Below are 14,616 nucleotides of genomic sequence, written 5' to 3' on the forward strand. Positions count from 1 at the left end.
TAGCTGATACTAATGGATCTAAAATTAAGCTGCCTCTTCCACAAGCCTATAAAAGAAACATGTTTTACACCAATGCAGGATAAATTCTTGTTAATTAAACCAAATAGCCAGCTTATCCTGTTTCTATTCACTTTTTAGAAACCTTATTTCATTATTTGATCTCTCTTTCCCCTTCCTAACGCACTTCCTAGTCCCTTAGTCTCTTGCTCCTAATGCAAGTTTTGTTGATTTATTTTAATCAGTGTAACCAAGATCCAAGTTATATAAGCTCTTCTATCAAACTTTTCCAGCAGCATGCTTCAACTATTTATTACCAAAAAGCAACTTAACAGTGCTTATCCCCCAAGTCCTATTTAATAGCGCTTATTTTATCAAATTACAAGGTTACTAAGCTTGTGACAAACAAGGAAACTTGGTGACTAGAGAAAATTACCACTTTCTTGACTTCATCAGGTGATACTTTGCTTCCAGCATCATGATCAATTTCAGCTGCAACAGCAGAATCATCCTCGCGTTTTGCCGAAGCAGGCCCATGCTCATTTTCTAACACATGCTACGGAATAAAGTAAAAATGTGTCATTGTCAACATTGAACTACAGCAGACAACCATTTGGAGGTTCTATGTGAAAAAACGGAACTACAACAGAAAGTCTTAGCTTACCTCCTCTACACTATTAAGTGGAGCTCCTTCAGTTTTGGAAGTATCATCATTTTCAACTTCTGCTGCTGGATCATCATAACTGTCATGTACTTTGGGGTCCTGCCACAAGGATGATAATGACAAAGACAATGAGAAAAAAAACAGAAAAAATAAGATGTGCAGTCTTCTAAAGAGACTACAAGAGAACTTTAAAGAGAAAAAGTCTGACCTCATTTGAAGAAGAATCCTTGATGTTGCCAATTGTATCATCATGTGTACTTTCTGTTGGTTTGTCTTCACTTCTGGCTTCTTGCTCAACGTTTTCATTTTCCACCTTCCCTTCCTCCTCAGCTTTCCTTTTCTCCCTTAAAGCTTCCTCAGCTTCTCTTTTTTCCTTCTCTTCCTTCTCTTTCTGCAGCCTCTCTTTCTCCTCTGCCTTCTCTATCTGTTCTTTACGTTCTACGCGAGGTAAAGTAAACAAATCATGTCGCAATAAGCTCAATATTACATGTATAAGGTCAAGGGCAATGTAGGCTCGGTTCGTGGACACTTAGGTCAACTTATGAACACCACACGAATGAACCCACCATAGATATACACTATAGGTGGTATTTGATAAACTAAAAGCTTTGATGCTGAAAAATTAAATGCTGAATTTGTATTGTAAATTGTTTGATATGCAGGCATGGAATAAATTAAGTGTTGTAAAAATTCTTATAGCGTTTTATGCAAAAGAGATTCGCAATTTCTATATAGCAACAGTTTTGACTGCATTCTAGCTACTTCACATTTTTAACACTTCTTAACTTGAAATATTCAATCCTGTAGTACCCAAAACAAATAATGACTCACAATAAAGATAGAAAATCATTAAAATTTTCTTTTTCAATTATTATAGAATCGCACCTTATTTGAAAAGATAAATAATAAAGAAGAGAAACAAAAATCATGCATAAAGGCTAGACTTGTGTACTTTGAACACCTACTCAAGTGATAAAGAGGTTAAAAAGGATTGAGTTTGACAAGTGCTTTGCTAGCTATTTTAAAATAATGATAAAAATCATTGTTTGGCTTATAAAACAATGGAGTAGCCTTCCTCCACCTGTTTACTGACCCATGATTGATATTAGATTCAAACCCAAGATCTGAAAATATTCTGGTAGAAAGAAGATATGCTAGACTAGATTACAACACCATGACAAATGCTTTGCAGTCATAAAATACCTCTTTAGGTTAAGGAAATTTTTTTTAATATAACAGGCCAAAGTCACACATTGAGGAATAAATGTTAGACATCTAAGAAATAGGTAGTTCAAGAAAGAGGACAGTAGAAATAATAAAAAGAAGGTACACTACAACAACATAGATAATACAAAAATGATTGCATATTGAAAGAAAATAAAAAAGCACACAGAAAACAATGACCATAATCATAAAAGAATAAGGTGACCAATTGAAGATTAATGCTTTGCTTGGTAGGTAGACAGTAGAATGAAAGGGGAACGCTTGAAAAATTTTCTAATCTAATGGTCCAATTTCATAATCCCCTTCCCAGATTATGGCATAAGCATTGGGTTTGTTAGATATTTGACAAATTCTAATTGGGAATCATTCAGCATCCCAATAGAATTCTACTGGCTGAAAGTTACTTGGTAATTAAGTCTATTTAAGGGATAAACATACCTAATAGGTAAGAGTTCTTAGCGTTAGGTGATCAAATAATGGGCTCTATAAATATGGAGTGGGTCTTAGCCATTAAAATTATGAAAGAGATGCAATCTCTATGTTAGTGATGAGATTTTCATGATCGTTTCACAGAGTTGTAGGGGTGTGAGAAAGAGTGGAAAATATCAATTTGCATGAGATAAATGATATTCCATGGGTTTAAACAATAGTGAGCATGAGAACTAGGTTTGTTTTGGGTCTCAAGTTTAGAATTTATTTTTGGGTGTTTCACACTCTTTGTAATCTCTACATTTATATTCAATTTTTTCCTCCCGTCCATGGATGTAGGAAAAGGGTGTCAAACACCGCTAAACATTGTCTCTCTTGTGTGATATATTTTTGTATTGATCTTGGAGTTGAATATGCTTTAGCTTGAAAATACCAATATGGTTCAATTACTACTCCTTCCCATTGAAAACTAGGTAAACAAAAATGAAGGGAAATATCATAGATTACTTGGAAGCATAAACTGCCTTGTGGTACAAAGGGAAAAGGGAAGCAGTATAATTAACCTTGAAGATAGCCAAAGGACACACGGAAAGCTAAACAACATCAGTATACATTGCAAGACAATTTAATTGCCAAAAATTTCATGAAGATTTAACATTAGACAGGACAAAGTGTCGTCAAATGCTTGGTAAATCGCACCATAGTTAATAGAAGAAAGGGCTGGACAAATTGAGTTGAGTTGAATTGAAACCCACCTATGAACACACCTTAAGTAGGGTAATCACCTTTCTTTTCTCTGTGCCTTGAACCTGGTCTTTAAAGCCTCTCATTAGTGTGGGATCATGCCCTTGTACTAGCCCCACAAGAGCTATATTGGTGGCACTCAGGATATACTACTTATTTAGTTATAAATTATAATTAAGCCATCTCTGCACTCATATTTAAGAGCATATAAGAGTTGAGATTTAGGATCATGATGGCATTTGCTATGCAAGCGTCCTTTATATTTTTAGCTTACCGGACATATGAGAAAAATGATGACACCACCAATTTGAGCTTTGAGAACAAAATCTTGTTTCAGAAAAGTAGATCCCATGCCACATGGGAAAGCATTTAACATCTTAATCAGGCACAAAACATTTCTCTGTCACCAGTCATGATGATACTCACATTAGACACAACCTCAGGAGCAAATAAAGACAACATTTCAGTATACACATGCAATTCAAACTAGATTTTGACACACAATCTTGTCAAAATCAAAATGATAATATGACGAATATCAATAAATATTAAGAAGATGCAGCAGATTAAGAAAAGAGATACCTTTAAGCTCTTGAACAAGGCCCTTCAATATCTTCACCTCATCTTTAAGCTTTGTTAGTTCTGCTTCATTTTTGGCTATAGCTATTTTAGCCTGTTCAATTTCCAGCTTTCGCAGTGTAACCCCCTCCTTATATGTAGAGATCTTTTTGATCAGCCTATCTCTAGCCACTTTGCCAGCCTCCCAGCAGGTATTGGGGCACTTCACTTGACCATCATACTCGTCACTCCCATCACAACAATCTGGAGATTGTAAGTCAGTGAAAAGCAGCTCAAAAACAGAGGGTATGAAAGGATGGATCAGATTCTATTGGACTTTATTTAGGGCGTGGGAGTTCATATGTAGCAAAAGAAATAAAAAAAATCAGCCATTTCCATAAACGCAATGCAGTGCACTTAGAAGTAATAGAATAGAGTAACACACTTACCACAGATACCATCATTCACTCTAGAAGAAAACAAGAATTGCGGAAGGTGTCCCGCATTTTGGCAGTAAAATTTTGCAGTTGGGCAGGCCGATGTACCTATGAGAGCAAATGAAGGTTAAGAAGATGGGGAATGGAGCAACATTTTGCAAGGCCCAGGGGCAGAAAAGAAGAGAGGAGCGAGCGCAGACCAGGCTCATCGGTGCCGTCAGGGCAATCGCAGAAGTCATCATTGAGCTGGGATTTGGAGAATTTCTTGGATCCGTCTTTGCATTTGATGGTATCCGATGATGACTTGTAGTACTTCTCATCTGGGTATCATACCAATCAATCAATCAATCAGAATAAGTAAAATTTCACAATCAATTAATTAATAGATTAAACATTAAAGAACGACGAAAAGAGGACCTTGAGGAGAAATTCCGACGAAGGGGTGTTTGACAGCACAAGAAGCTGATCTAAAACATGAAGCTATGCATAACCCAAGGAGAATGAACATAAAATTGAAATATACTCTCATCTTGTGCAATCAAATTCTTTCTGCTTTGCTTTCGACGATTGTCACCCAAAGTATTACGTAGTTTCTGTGTTGTGACGCAGCAGAGGGCCAGCCAGAGGCAACTCCAACTACACTGGGTCTGGGAGCGACTAGGGGAGAGGGGGCATGCCTTTGTTTCAGGGCTTAAACAATGCGTCGTTTCTTTCCGGGAGAAAAACGCTGTCGTTTTAACTTATGCAAGATATTTTTTCTCATCATTTACAAATTCAGCCGAACCGGATATATCGTCAGTAGACAGTAGAAAGTTAGAGAGCAGTGAGAGCGGGCAAAGCAAAACATGGAGGGAATCCGGTCAAGCTGTGTATTAAGCTGCTATTCTTCTAAAACTTATTTCAGATTACATCATCAGGCGTTGGAGTATCCATTTCTGTGCCGGTTGCTGCTGCCACTGCCACTGCCGGCCAAGCGTCGATTCACCTCAAGCCCCACAATTCGAAGCTATCTCCCTGCCCTGGCCGTGCAGGTCCGGGACCAACAATCGTTTCACAAATCCAAAGAAATGCTCCCAAAGATTGACAAGAGTGGCCGCTTTTGCAGCCCCAGAGCCGCCCGGGAGCTTGCTTTGTATGCCCTCCCTCTCTTTCTCTTTTTCTTGCTTTTTTTGTCTTTTGCTTCCATCATTGAGTTGAATTCAACATTGGGATATTGGGCAGATTGATAGTTTATGCGGCGTGTTTACAAGGCTCGGACCCTATTCGACTATTTGAGAAACGAGTTAATGCAACAAAAGGTATGCGTAATATATACCTTTTCTATCTGCTTTGCTTCATACAAGCGCTACAACTTTATTTCAGGACTTGAGATTTGTAAGAATACTGATTCATTCTGTTTTTGAATTGAAAGAACCTGGTTATGAATTTGACAAGGCCTCATTATTGCAATACAATCACATGAGCTTTGGAGGCCCTCCTGTCACTACACAATCCGTTGAAGAAGCGGATGAGCTTTTGCGCTGTGATGAGCAGGATTCTGCAATTGGTACTTAACCACAACAATTGCCTCTCCATTCTATATGTGCACCTTCCTTGCCATTAACTTCTATCTTTGTTTACTGTACTCTTCAATGGTTGACTTGTTACATGCTCAAGTTGCTGATTTTCTGTGTCATATCTCAGAGGCAGAAGTTCTTTCAGCTCCTCCAAAGTTGGTGTACAGCAAGCTACTATTGCGGTAAACCCTCTGATTGTGTATTGCATCATTATGTAACTAGCATTGTTGAGTACTTGAGCAGTTGGCTCAATGGTAGGTGCATGTATTCATCTGCTCAAAAAGACGGATTTGATTCCTCCTCCCTCTAAAATACTTGATAAAAAAACAAAGCATTGGTGGTCTTTATGTGTATGTTCGTGCGCATGCTCTCACACATTTGAGGGAGATAGTGCTTCTAACTGTCCTCTTGTTCTTTCTTGTAGTTTCACAAGGAAACTGCTGGTAGCAATTGTGGACAAATGGGACAGTCATGTCCTTGTTATTGATAAAATTGCCCCGTCAAATTGGAAGGTCTGACTATGTAGTTTAAAATGCTACTTTGATTGTTGATAATGAAGTGAATTTTTCAATTTTTTTTTCTGGATTTGAGCCTTCAATTATCTTAATCTGTGTGGTAGATATTTGTCTACATTCTGTTCGATTTAAATGTCCATCACTCCCCTGACCCTTTTGATTTCTTATGAATTTCTTACATAATACTCAACCTTTTTACACTGTTTTTACAAGATAATTCATTATATTTGCTATTGCCTGTAGATACCTTACATCTATATATATTGATTCCATGTAGAATGAGCCAGCAGGTAGGATTTTGGAGTTTTGTATTCTTCACCTGGCAATGTCAGAGATGACTGTTCTTGGAACACGGCATCAGATTGTCATTAATGAGGTAGCTCTCTTTTTATGTTCCCTCATCAATGAATGTTAACTTTCTTTTAGCATATTTCCAACCATTAGGCACTGGCTTTATAAGTAAATTATGCATTGTGTGCTCTGTGAAGGCTGTTGATCTTGCAAAGCGGTTCTGTGATGGGGCAGCACCACGAGTAATCAATGGGTGCCTAAGGACTTTTGTGAAGGATCTTGCTGGGACTGGCATAGCTTAGGCCTCAAAACAAGGACGTGCCAGTTGATGTATGAAGTGACATCATTGAAGGCTGTCGATTTGAGGTCTCCCAACAAAAGGTGGACTATGTGTAGTGTATTCTTCAGCTGATTTTGGAAAGCGTCGTCATTCTTTTAGTGAAGTTCAGACTGCACAATAGTGCATATGAAGCGAGTGAGTTGTTATAACAGGCTGCACCGAATTAAAAACCAGAAATGTTGTGGCAATGATTAACATTTGACAAACTGAATAATTTTGTATATGATTATGCTGTAGTTGGAATATTTGTGTAAGAAAAAACATAAAAATATATGAATCACCAACATCATTCTTAAACCCTCCCCATAACTTTTGCCTACTGTAAAGGTATTTTCCGGTATTGTTGAATAGGATAGAGCAAGGCTATGGCACCTCTCGAGGCATTGAGTGCCATGGTGTTGGTATATGCCCTTGAGCCACTTAGATTGGTCAAGGATTATATATTGTTATTTAATATATATTTAATTATATAATTATATGTCATAGAGGTTTTTTTTCATGTTAATGCAATAATAAAGAGTTGTTAACTAATTTGATGAAGCTCATGGAACATAAAAACCTTGCAAGAGAATTGTAAAGGTGTTATAATTATAAGATCATTATGCATTAAAGTCATGTTCCTAAAATTATTCCTAGTCATTGTATTTTTAAGACAATGCATTGATAATACTCAAAGACTGGTATATGATAAGCTTCTTTACTTGAGAAGTAAGCAATCAATCTCATAGATTGAAGTATATGAGATATTTGATGATAACATATAAGTGTTTGTTAAAGAACAAGTTCACGGAATATGATCCGTTATGAGAATTTCATTTAGTATTTCATTCAAATATTTATGAAAAATGTTTTCATGTGATAGTCGTGCAATTAATCTTTAGATTTGAGACACCAAGTCATCTTATATGAGGAATAATATACTTTGATTTTACTTCTATGGGTTTGGAAACAACCAAATGCCTAAACAAAGTGTTTTTGAGTATGTCATGAAGTATACGAATGTGAATGAGTGGTCAAGAGAGGATTTATCATCTCAAGTGATATGAAGGGATGTATCTCACTTGTTCTCAATTCTTGATTAACTTGTATAAAGTCTTTAGCCAAAGTATGATGAATTTGAGAAAAGTTAGTTTCTTAAATTTATAAAGTTACTCATGAATTATAAGAACTAATATGGAATGTCATAAGTAGACATCGAGTCATACTTAATGACATATTCAGGATATTTGATAAAATGACCATATTGCACTGAGAGGCTTATCCCTGAAGGGCTTTGTCAAATTTTTTAATTGACTCTCTAACATTTGAGTGGTCATGATGTATTGTTAAATGTCGCTCATGGTCTATAAATATAAATGAATTATCAAATTGATATTTCATTAGTATTTATATTTGATGCCAACATGTTAGAAGCTTAATGGATCATACACATTAAGCGATATGATTGGGATTAAATAAAGATAATTAATTAAGTTAGACTTACTTGAAAGAGGTCAAAATAAAGTAAAAAATTAATTTCTCAGAGACTTAATTAAATTAAAATACAACTATTGTATTTATGGTTACAACTTAGTTTGGCTATATAAATTATTATATTAGCAAATTAAAAAAAACTCTAAGCCTCCAATCACTTTTTCAATTGTTTCATAAAATAAGCAAAGAAAAATAAATTTTTTATCTGACACAAAAAAATTCGGTAAGAATTTTTTAGATTCATATATTTTTATATTATAATTTTTAGTTACGTGTCACATGTTGATTTATTAGATTTAAGGTTAATATGATAAACAAAGTTTTGTTTTTTGCTCACCAAAAAAAAATTTATTTAATAATTTCTTGATTGGTTGTTATATAAATTTTGTCACAACAATATATTTTTCGAAGCCAGATTAAAAGTTGGCATGAGAACTTGTATTTGAGGATTGGGATTTGGATTTGAATTTGCATTCCTCGAGCATAACTTAATTAAACATTATAGAATTTATTATGCTTGGAAATATGAATTTGAGAAAGTGGATTTGGTTTGCTATATATAAATTGTGAGAATGAAATGTATATATTATTCTAAAAATTAATTAAGATTCAATATATCTATAGATTTACATTCAGAGTATTTAACTCATTAGTTGGTACATTAATCTCCTTATTTAAAAATGCAAAATTCAAATCATCTTCTCTCAATTCCAAAAAAAAAAAGGTATACTTATGGATGTGAATAGGTATAAGAAGGGTGAATTTTAAATTCTTCAAGAAATAGGGATTCAATAAATTCACGAATTAGAAAAAGTTAAATTCTGAATTTAGTTCTTGTAAATATTGAGTTCAATCCTATTTTATTATTTAGATAATTAAGTCCTTATACTATAAAAAATTTGTCAATTTAAAATTAATTGTTAACATTGTTACTCTTTGCCGTTAACTTTGATTAGGTGGCTTATGACATGGATTTAAGTGATCATATGACATTTTTAATGACTGAAAAATGACATTGAGGTGGATTAAAGGCAAAGTCTATATAGAAAGACCAGCCTTACTGTAATATCAAAAAATAGAATTTAAAAAAAACAAAAAAAAAATTGTTAAATAGGTTAACAAATAAACAAGAACCAATATGAGTAATATATATTTTCACCCATTTTACGTTAGATATTATGTATTACGCTTTTACATTAAAATTAAAAAAATATAATTGTTTAACATTATCATTATATTTAATTATTTTATTCAAGTCAAATTTATTACTTTAAAATATTTAACTATCATAATTTCAATTCCATGAAATAATTTTTATGGAAAGACTTAGGACATTTTACAATTCTTTGATGTTTTGAAATGGCTGAAAGCTAGATGGCCAAAACTAGTGGAGCGAACATAAAATATTTTTAGATGGCCGAATCAAGTGGGCATGGTTAACAGAAAGGTTGTGGTGCTAAATCCCTTAGTTTGGAAAGCCGTTGAAATTTAATACAAATGTGGCTACATTCGGAGATAATGATATAGGTGGAGTTCTAAGTGATCATGATGATCAAATTAAATGTGTATTCTCAATGTCCATTGGAAAGGGAGACTCGAATTGGGCGGAGATTCTACCAATAAAGGAAGCTTTGTTGATCTTTACCGGCAAGAGTTTAAGCAAGCATGCAAAGTTATGGATTGAAAGTGACTCTTGAAATTCAATATTGCGGTTTAATAACCTAAAAGAAGCACCATGCAAAGTTATAACTATTTTAGTGCAAATTGAACAATTGAAGCCTTTAACTCTTATTGTTTGGTCTATTTTTTTGCAACTTGTTTATCCTTTAAAATAAAAAGGCAGGCCAACCATAATTTTTGAAAAGCTCTTAAAAAAAGTAAATTTTTTAAAAAATAAAATTAAAAAAAAACTAAAATAAAAGCTACAGGCAAGAGCTTTCTCTTCTTTTCTTTTAAAAACACATTAATTTTTCAAGAAATATCCATCTTTCAATCAATCTCCATCTTCTCTCCTTCCCTCTACAAACCACCATTCTCCAATGCAAATCACAATCTCCCTCTCTTTTACCTCTTTCTACAAAGACTATTAAAAAAAAATAAAAGATCTAGCAACAGAATAGTAAAATTTAGAATTTTTTTGGTTCTTGCAAAGACTATCTTGATCTTTCCATAGAAGACAACCTAGTGTTTTTCAAGTCTAAGGAGTAGTTACACGACTGACACCTAAAAAGTGTTGCATAGACACTAGAGTGTATAACCGAATGCACTTCTTATGGCGAGTCATATTTAGTGAACTTGGTTTTACATTCTCATTCCAAATGTCTTTATACTTCGATTTATGAGATCGATTACTTACTTCCAAAGTAAAGAACATAGAATGTACTAATCTCTAAGCATCATTAATGTCCAGTCTTAATGATACATTAACCAGGAACATTTTGAGATTATGTTTTGATGCATAGAGATCTCATAATTGCAACCAATTATAGTTCCCTTGCAAGGCATATTAATCTTATGGAATTCATCTAATTAGACTTGTAACTCATTATAATTAATGTCTTATTGATTAAGAAAACATCTAATCATTCAAATAAATGATATTGTTGCATGATTGAAACCAAGCCTTGACCAATTTCAATCCACTGTAAGGTTCATCCCAACATTCTCCCACTTGCATAAAGCCAATTGCTACCTCCTTGCAATGTGAATCCAATCCATTTAGCAACTGTTTCTCTTTATAGACTCACTGTGGAACCCCACCCTAATGTGAGATTTACTAAGTTAGAAATTCTTAGATGAGTAAGTTAAATTATATTTTTGGAAACTTGAAATTTAGCTTTATGAATGGAAAATTTCATGATGTAAAGTTTCAAGATGATTTTGTGTTTGAAACGCTAAAAACTAAGTTTTGATCTTAGAAAAATTCATGTTTTGATGCGTTAAGATGATATACAAAGTTTGGTATTAAAAGGATTTCAATTGGACATGTTTCTAAGGTTTATTTTTGTTTTCTAGACCTAATCTATCGATAGATGTTCTTCATCTATTGATAGATACAATCCAAAAAAGGTTTATCAAAACTTCTTTGAAGAACAACTATGGATAAATGAGCAGATCTATCCATAGATGGTCAGATCTATCAATAGATGGTCGTCAAGAAGCTTCCAAAAATTGTTTTAAAGCTCATTTGTTGATAGATAGCTTGATCTAGTGATAGATGGCTCCCATCTATCAATAGATGACCATTAAGAAGCTTCCAAAAAGGGTTTTAAAGCTCATCTATCGATAAATAGCCCGATCTAGCTATAGATGACATCATTTTCACAAAAATAAAAAGGGTAAAGCATATTTTCACTTCTTAAACTATAAATATGACCTAATACTTAAATGTTTCTCAACCCTCAGCCCTTTTTTGAAAGGTAAAACCTCTCTAAAACCCTTTCAACTCATTTTTAATGAAAATCATTGCTTTTGATAATTTTGATCTTAGTTTTAAAGTTTAAAGCTTAAAATGACATGTTTATGCTATAAAACCTTTCAAGCTCACATTTTAATGTTGGAAACTTATGACTTTTGCACCAAAGTTTTTGTTAAGGATTAAAGCTAAGGCTTTTGTGATTTCCTTTAACATCTAAGCTCATTTAAGGTCAGTTTAGAGGATTTATGCATTTCTAGCTTAATCTAGAGAGAGAAAGTGACTATAGTCAAAAGTAAATAGATTTCAAAAATTGCTAGATTAATTATTTTGAGATTATTAGTTGAGAAATTGATTGTTATGAATATTGTGTGATAGGAACACTTGAAAACACACTGGATTACATAGAATTGGAGATGTAATCAAGCTTCCTATAAGGTGAGTGGATACACCACTTTCAAAACTATTTTGATCTCTAAAGTTGAAGCATGATTTGAAGTTTAATGGTGAATATGATTTTCTGAAAATATTTAGGAACTAAAAATATATTTGCAGATGAGGAAAATATTTTAAAATCTGTAACCTACTATGTATGTAAATATGACATTATGTATTAGTTTTCAACAAAGGGGGACAAGCATCTCATGTTTAAGTCCACTTGATTACTCCAGTCTTTATACTAGTGTCAGTACGAGATCTGATTATGATTAATGCATGAATGTATGAAGTGTATGCTAATTATGTTGAGGCATGAAAAGTGTGAAGGCTTGTATGATGGTTTTCATCTAAGCTATAATGTTCATGTATATGATGTGTTTTCCATATACTACCTGAGATCTTTGAGGAAACATGATGAATGCTATTTGATTATGTATGTAATGCATGTTTTACATATGATATAAAGAAACAGTAGGCATGAGGAAATGCTATAAGATGTGTATATGATGTGAAATTCCATATACCTTATGAGATGAATAAGCATGTATGTGATGGACATTCCACATATTATATGCTTTAAGTATAAAAGCTTAATGAGTGCGATTGAATCCACTCGCATGCGGTTTAGTGATGACTTCACTCTTATGATGCATCATAAATACCTAAGGTGTAATAGGGTTGTGCATTGAAGGCCCAAGGTTGATGGGGGTTGTACCATCACAATGTGTGAGTTTAATGGTAATGGAATGATTATGATTGTTATCTTTATGATATGTTGCATGTTAAGTTCATCTTGAATAATGTTTATGGTCTATACTTGATGTTGGCATGAGTTTATGATTGGAGGAATGAAATGAGCCATAAAGATAAACCCAAGAGGTAAAAGAGTTTAAGGAATGGCAAAAACACACAATTTTGCCTAAATAATAGAGGTTCAGAGGTTATTTATCAATACACATAGAACCTCTATCGATAGATAGCATACGAAATGCAATAGGAAGCATTCTATTTCAAATCTATCGGTAGATTTTTGTCATTTATTGATAAATGTCCATCATCTATCGATAGATGAGTTCCAAAATTGTATGTATTAGCTTGTTTGAAAGCTTTTCAAAAGTAAAAAGGTTTTTCAAATGGCTATTCACACTTATTCACATCACATATGCTATTTCAAACGTGTTTAAATGCCATGTTTCATGAGATTAAGTTTAAATTAATCACAATTGGCTTGATATTATAAGTGCATGTTTATGAAATACTTTTATCCCCTAGCTTGTCCCCTTCCCATATCCACTCACAGAGTCGTTGTGACTCACATGTTATTTCTCCATTTATTTTGTTGCAGATCAATGATAGCATATTGATAGGAATAGTGTCACGAATACCAATGTCTAGTATTCATTCTTTAGTAGGTGTTTAGCAACCATTGGATGCCTAGAGGGTCGGCCACATTCTGTTAATAAGTTAATCTTTACTTCATGTTTATGTTTATAGACTATGAATATGTTTATGTTGTTATTTCCAATGTTGGGCATCTTACATGGATAAATGTATGTATGAGATTATGACAGTAGCTCTAGAGCCTCTATGGACACCCAAGGGTGCTAATGATGTTTAATGTTTATGTTATCATGCACTATGACAGTGGCACTTGTAGATATATATATATATATATATGTCAAATGTTTGAGCTTATACAAGTAAGTTGAGAAGTTCCTTAATTGTATAATGAGTATTACGAATGCACGCATGATGATTTTATATGTAAATGGATGTTTTAAAACACTTCTGCATAAAAAGATGAATGTTTAATGATGGTGCCTTAGCAAGTAAGAAGCTTGCTTGGGCTTAACGAGTTATGCTCGTATTGGTCCATGCGTCGATCCTGATCCCTCTAGGAAATGGGATGTGACACTTGTGCCTTTTAATACGGTTAATTGCTCTTGTCTTTGTGATGTCACAACATCTCGTCATATTACTATATTTAGACCTAATGAGACTCGGGTTCTTGCTAAGGCACCATTATTATATTAACAATAGATAGAACCCTTTATTAGTTCCATGAGTTAAAGATCTAAATATCCTTTTACTCTAGCCTTTAATAGGATGTATATGACCTTATTTATAAACATGTTCATAGTCCTTTTCTAACTTTGGAACTATTCTGACTTGACTATGCTTCATACATCACATGCATTTTGTCACTTAGTATTGTGCCATCCACTACTTATTAAAACTTGGCTTTTTCTTTATACACATATTACATGTTATGTAATTGTATCAATAAAGAACTATATTCACTCTCACTAACCTCCTCATGTGTATGAGACAAGTACACTAACATATTCTATTACATCCAACTTTTTGGATCTCATTAAATAAAATAAAGTGTGAAATTCCATTAAATCATATTTAGTAGATTCATTTAATATGAATAACATCTCAATGTATCTTACTAAATTTGTTGAGTTCTCATACAGTTATATTGATTATGAAACTTAATGCAAAATCTCTAGTATTGAATTCCAATGTAAC

At 33.5% G+C, this 14,616-nt stretch overlaps 2 protein-coding genes across 2 annotated transcripts; one reads left to right on the forward strand and one right to left on the reverse strand.

The window, feature by feature from the left end:
- Positions 1 to 361: 361 nt before the first annotated feature.
- Positions 362 to 4,729, reverse strand: LOC110412921 (glucosidase 2 subunit beta-like). Its single transcript, XM_021423575.2, has 7 exons — positions 4,471 to 4,729; positions 4,254 to 4,373; positions 4,066 to 4,161; positions 3,641 to 3,880; positions 870 to 1,099; positions 662 to 760; positions 362 to 553 (listed from the first exon to the last, which is right to left on the reverse strand). The coding sequence occupies exons 1-7, from the start codon at positions 4,580 to 4,582 to the stop codon at positions 377 to 379; spliced, it is 1,074 nt and encodes a 357-aa protein (XP_021279250.1). The 5' UTR covers positions 4,583 to 4,729; the 3' UTR covers positions 362 to 376.
- A 41-nt stretch (positions 4,730 to 4,770) lies between these two features.
- On the forward strand, positions 4,771 to 7,052 carry LOC110412922 (antitermination NusB domain-containing protein). The gene is made up of 7 exons (XM_021423576.1): positions 4,771 to 5,185; positions 5,275 to 5,351; positions 5,465 to 5,599; positions 5,737 to 5,791; positions 6,034 to 6,121; positions 6,402 to 6,500; positions 6,613 to 7,052. Exons 1-7 carry the CDS (start codon positions 4,899 to 4,901, stop codon positions 6,715 to 6,717), a joined length of 846 nt encoding a protein of 281 aa, XP_021279251.1. The 5' UTR covers positions 4,771 to 4,898; the 3' UTR covers positions 6,718 to 7,052.
- Positions 7,053 to 14,616: the final 7,564 nt, after the last annotated feature.

This window comes from Theobroma umbraticum, unplaced genomic scaffold (genome assembly GCF_002168275.2).
Source record: "Theobroma umbraticum cultivar Fairchild unplaced genomic scaffold, ASM216827v3 scaffold_95.0, whole genome shotgun sequence".
Lineage (NCBI taxonomy): Eukaryota > Viridiplantae > Streptophyta > Magnoliopsida > Malvales > Malvaceae > Theobroma > Theobroma umbraticum.

Bases quoted from the DNA above. Each gene is read 5' to 3' on its own strand.
- LOC110412921 (XM_021423575.2), bottom strand. From the start codon at position 4,582: ATGAGAGTATATTTCAATTTTATGTTCATTCTCCTTGGGTTATGCATA. The intron at 3,881-4,065 runs GTAAGTGTGTTA...TACAATCTCCAG, and splicing joins AGTGAATGATGGTATCTGTG to ATTGTTGTGATGGGAGTGAC. The intron at 1,100-3,640 runs GTATCTCTTTTC...TACCTCGCGTAG, and splicing joins CCTTGTTCAAGAGCTTAAAG to AACGTAAAGAACAGATAGAG.
- LOC110412922 (XM_021423576.1), top strand. From the start codon at position 4,899: ATGGAGGGAATCCGGTCAAGCTGTGTATTAAGCTGCTATTCTTCTAAA. The intron at 5,186-5,274 runs GTATGCCCTCCC...GATATTGGGCAG, and splicing joins GCCGCCCGGGAGCTTGCTTT to ATTGATAGTTTATGCGGCGT. The intron at 6,501-6,612 runs GTAGCTCTCTTT...TGCTCTGTGAAG, and splicing joins ATCAGATTGTCATTAATGAG to GCTGTTGATCTTGCAAAGCG.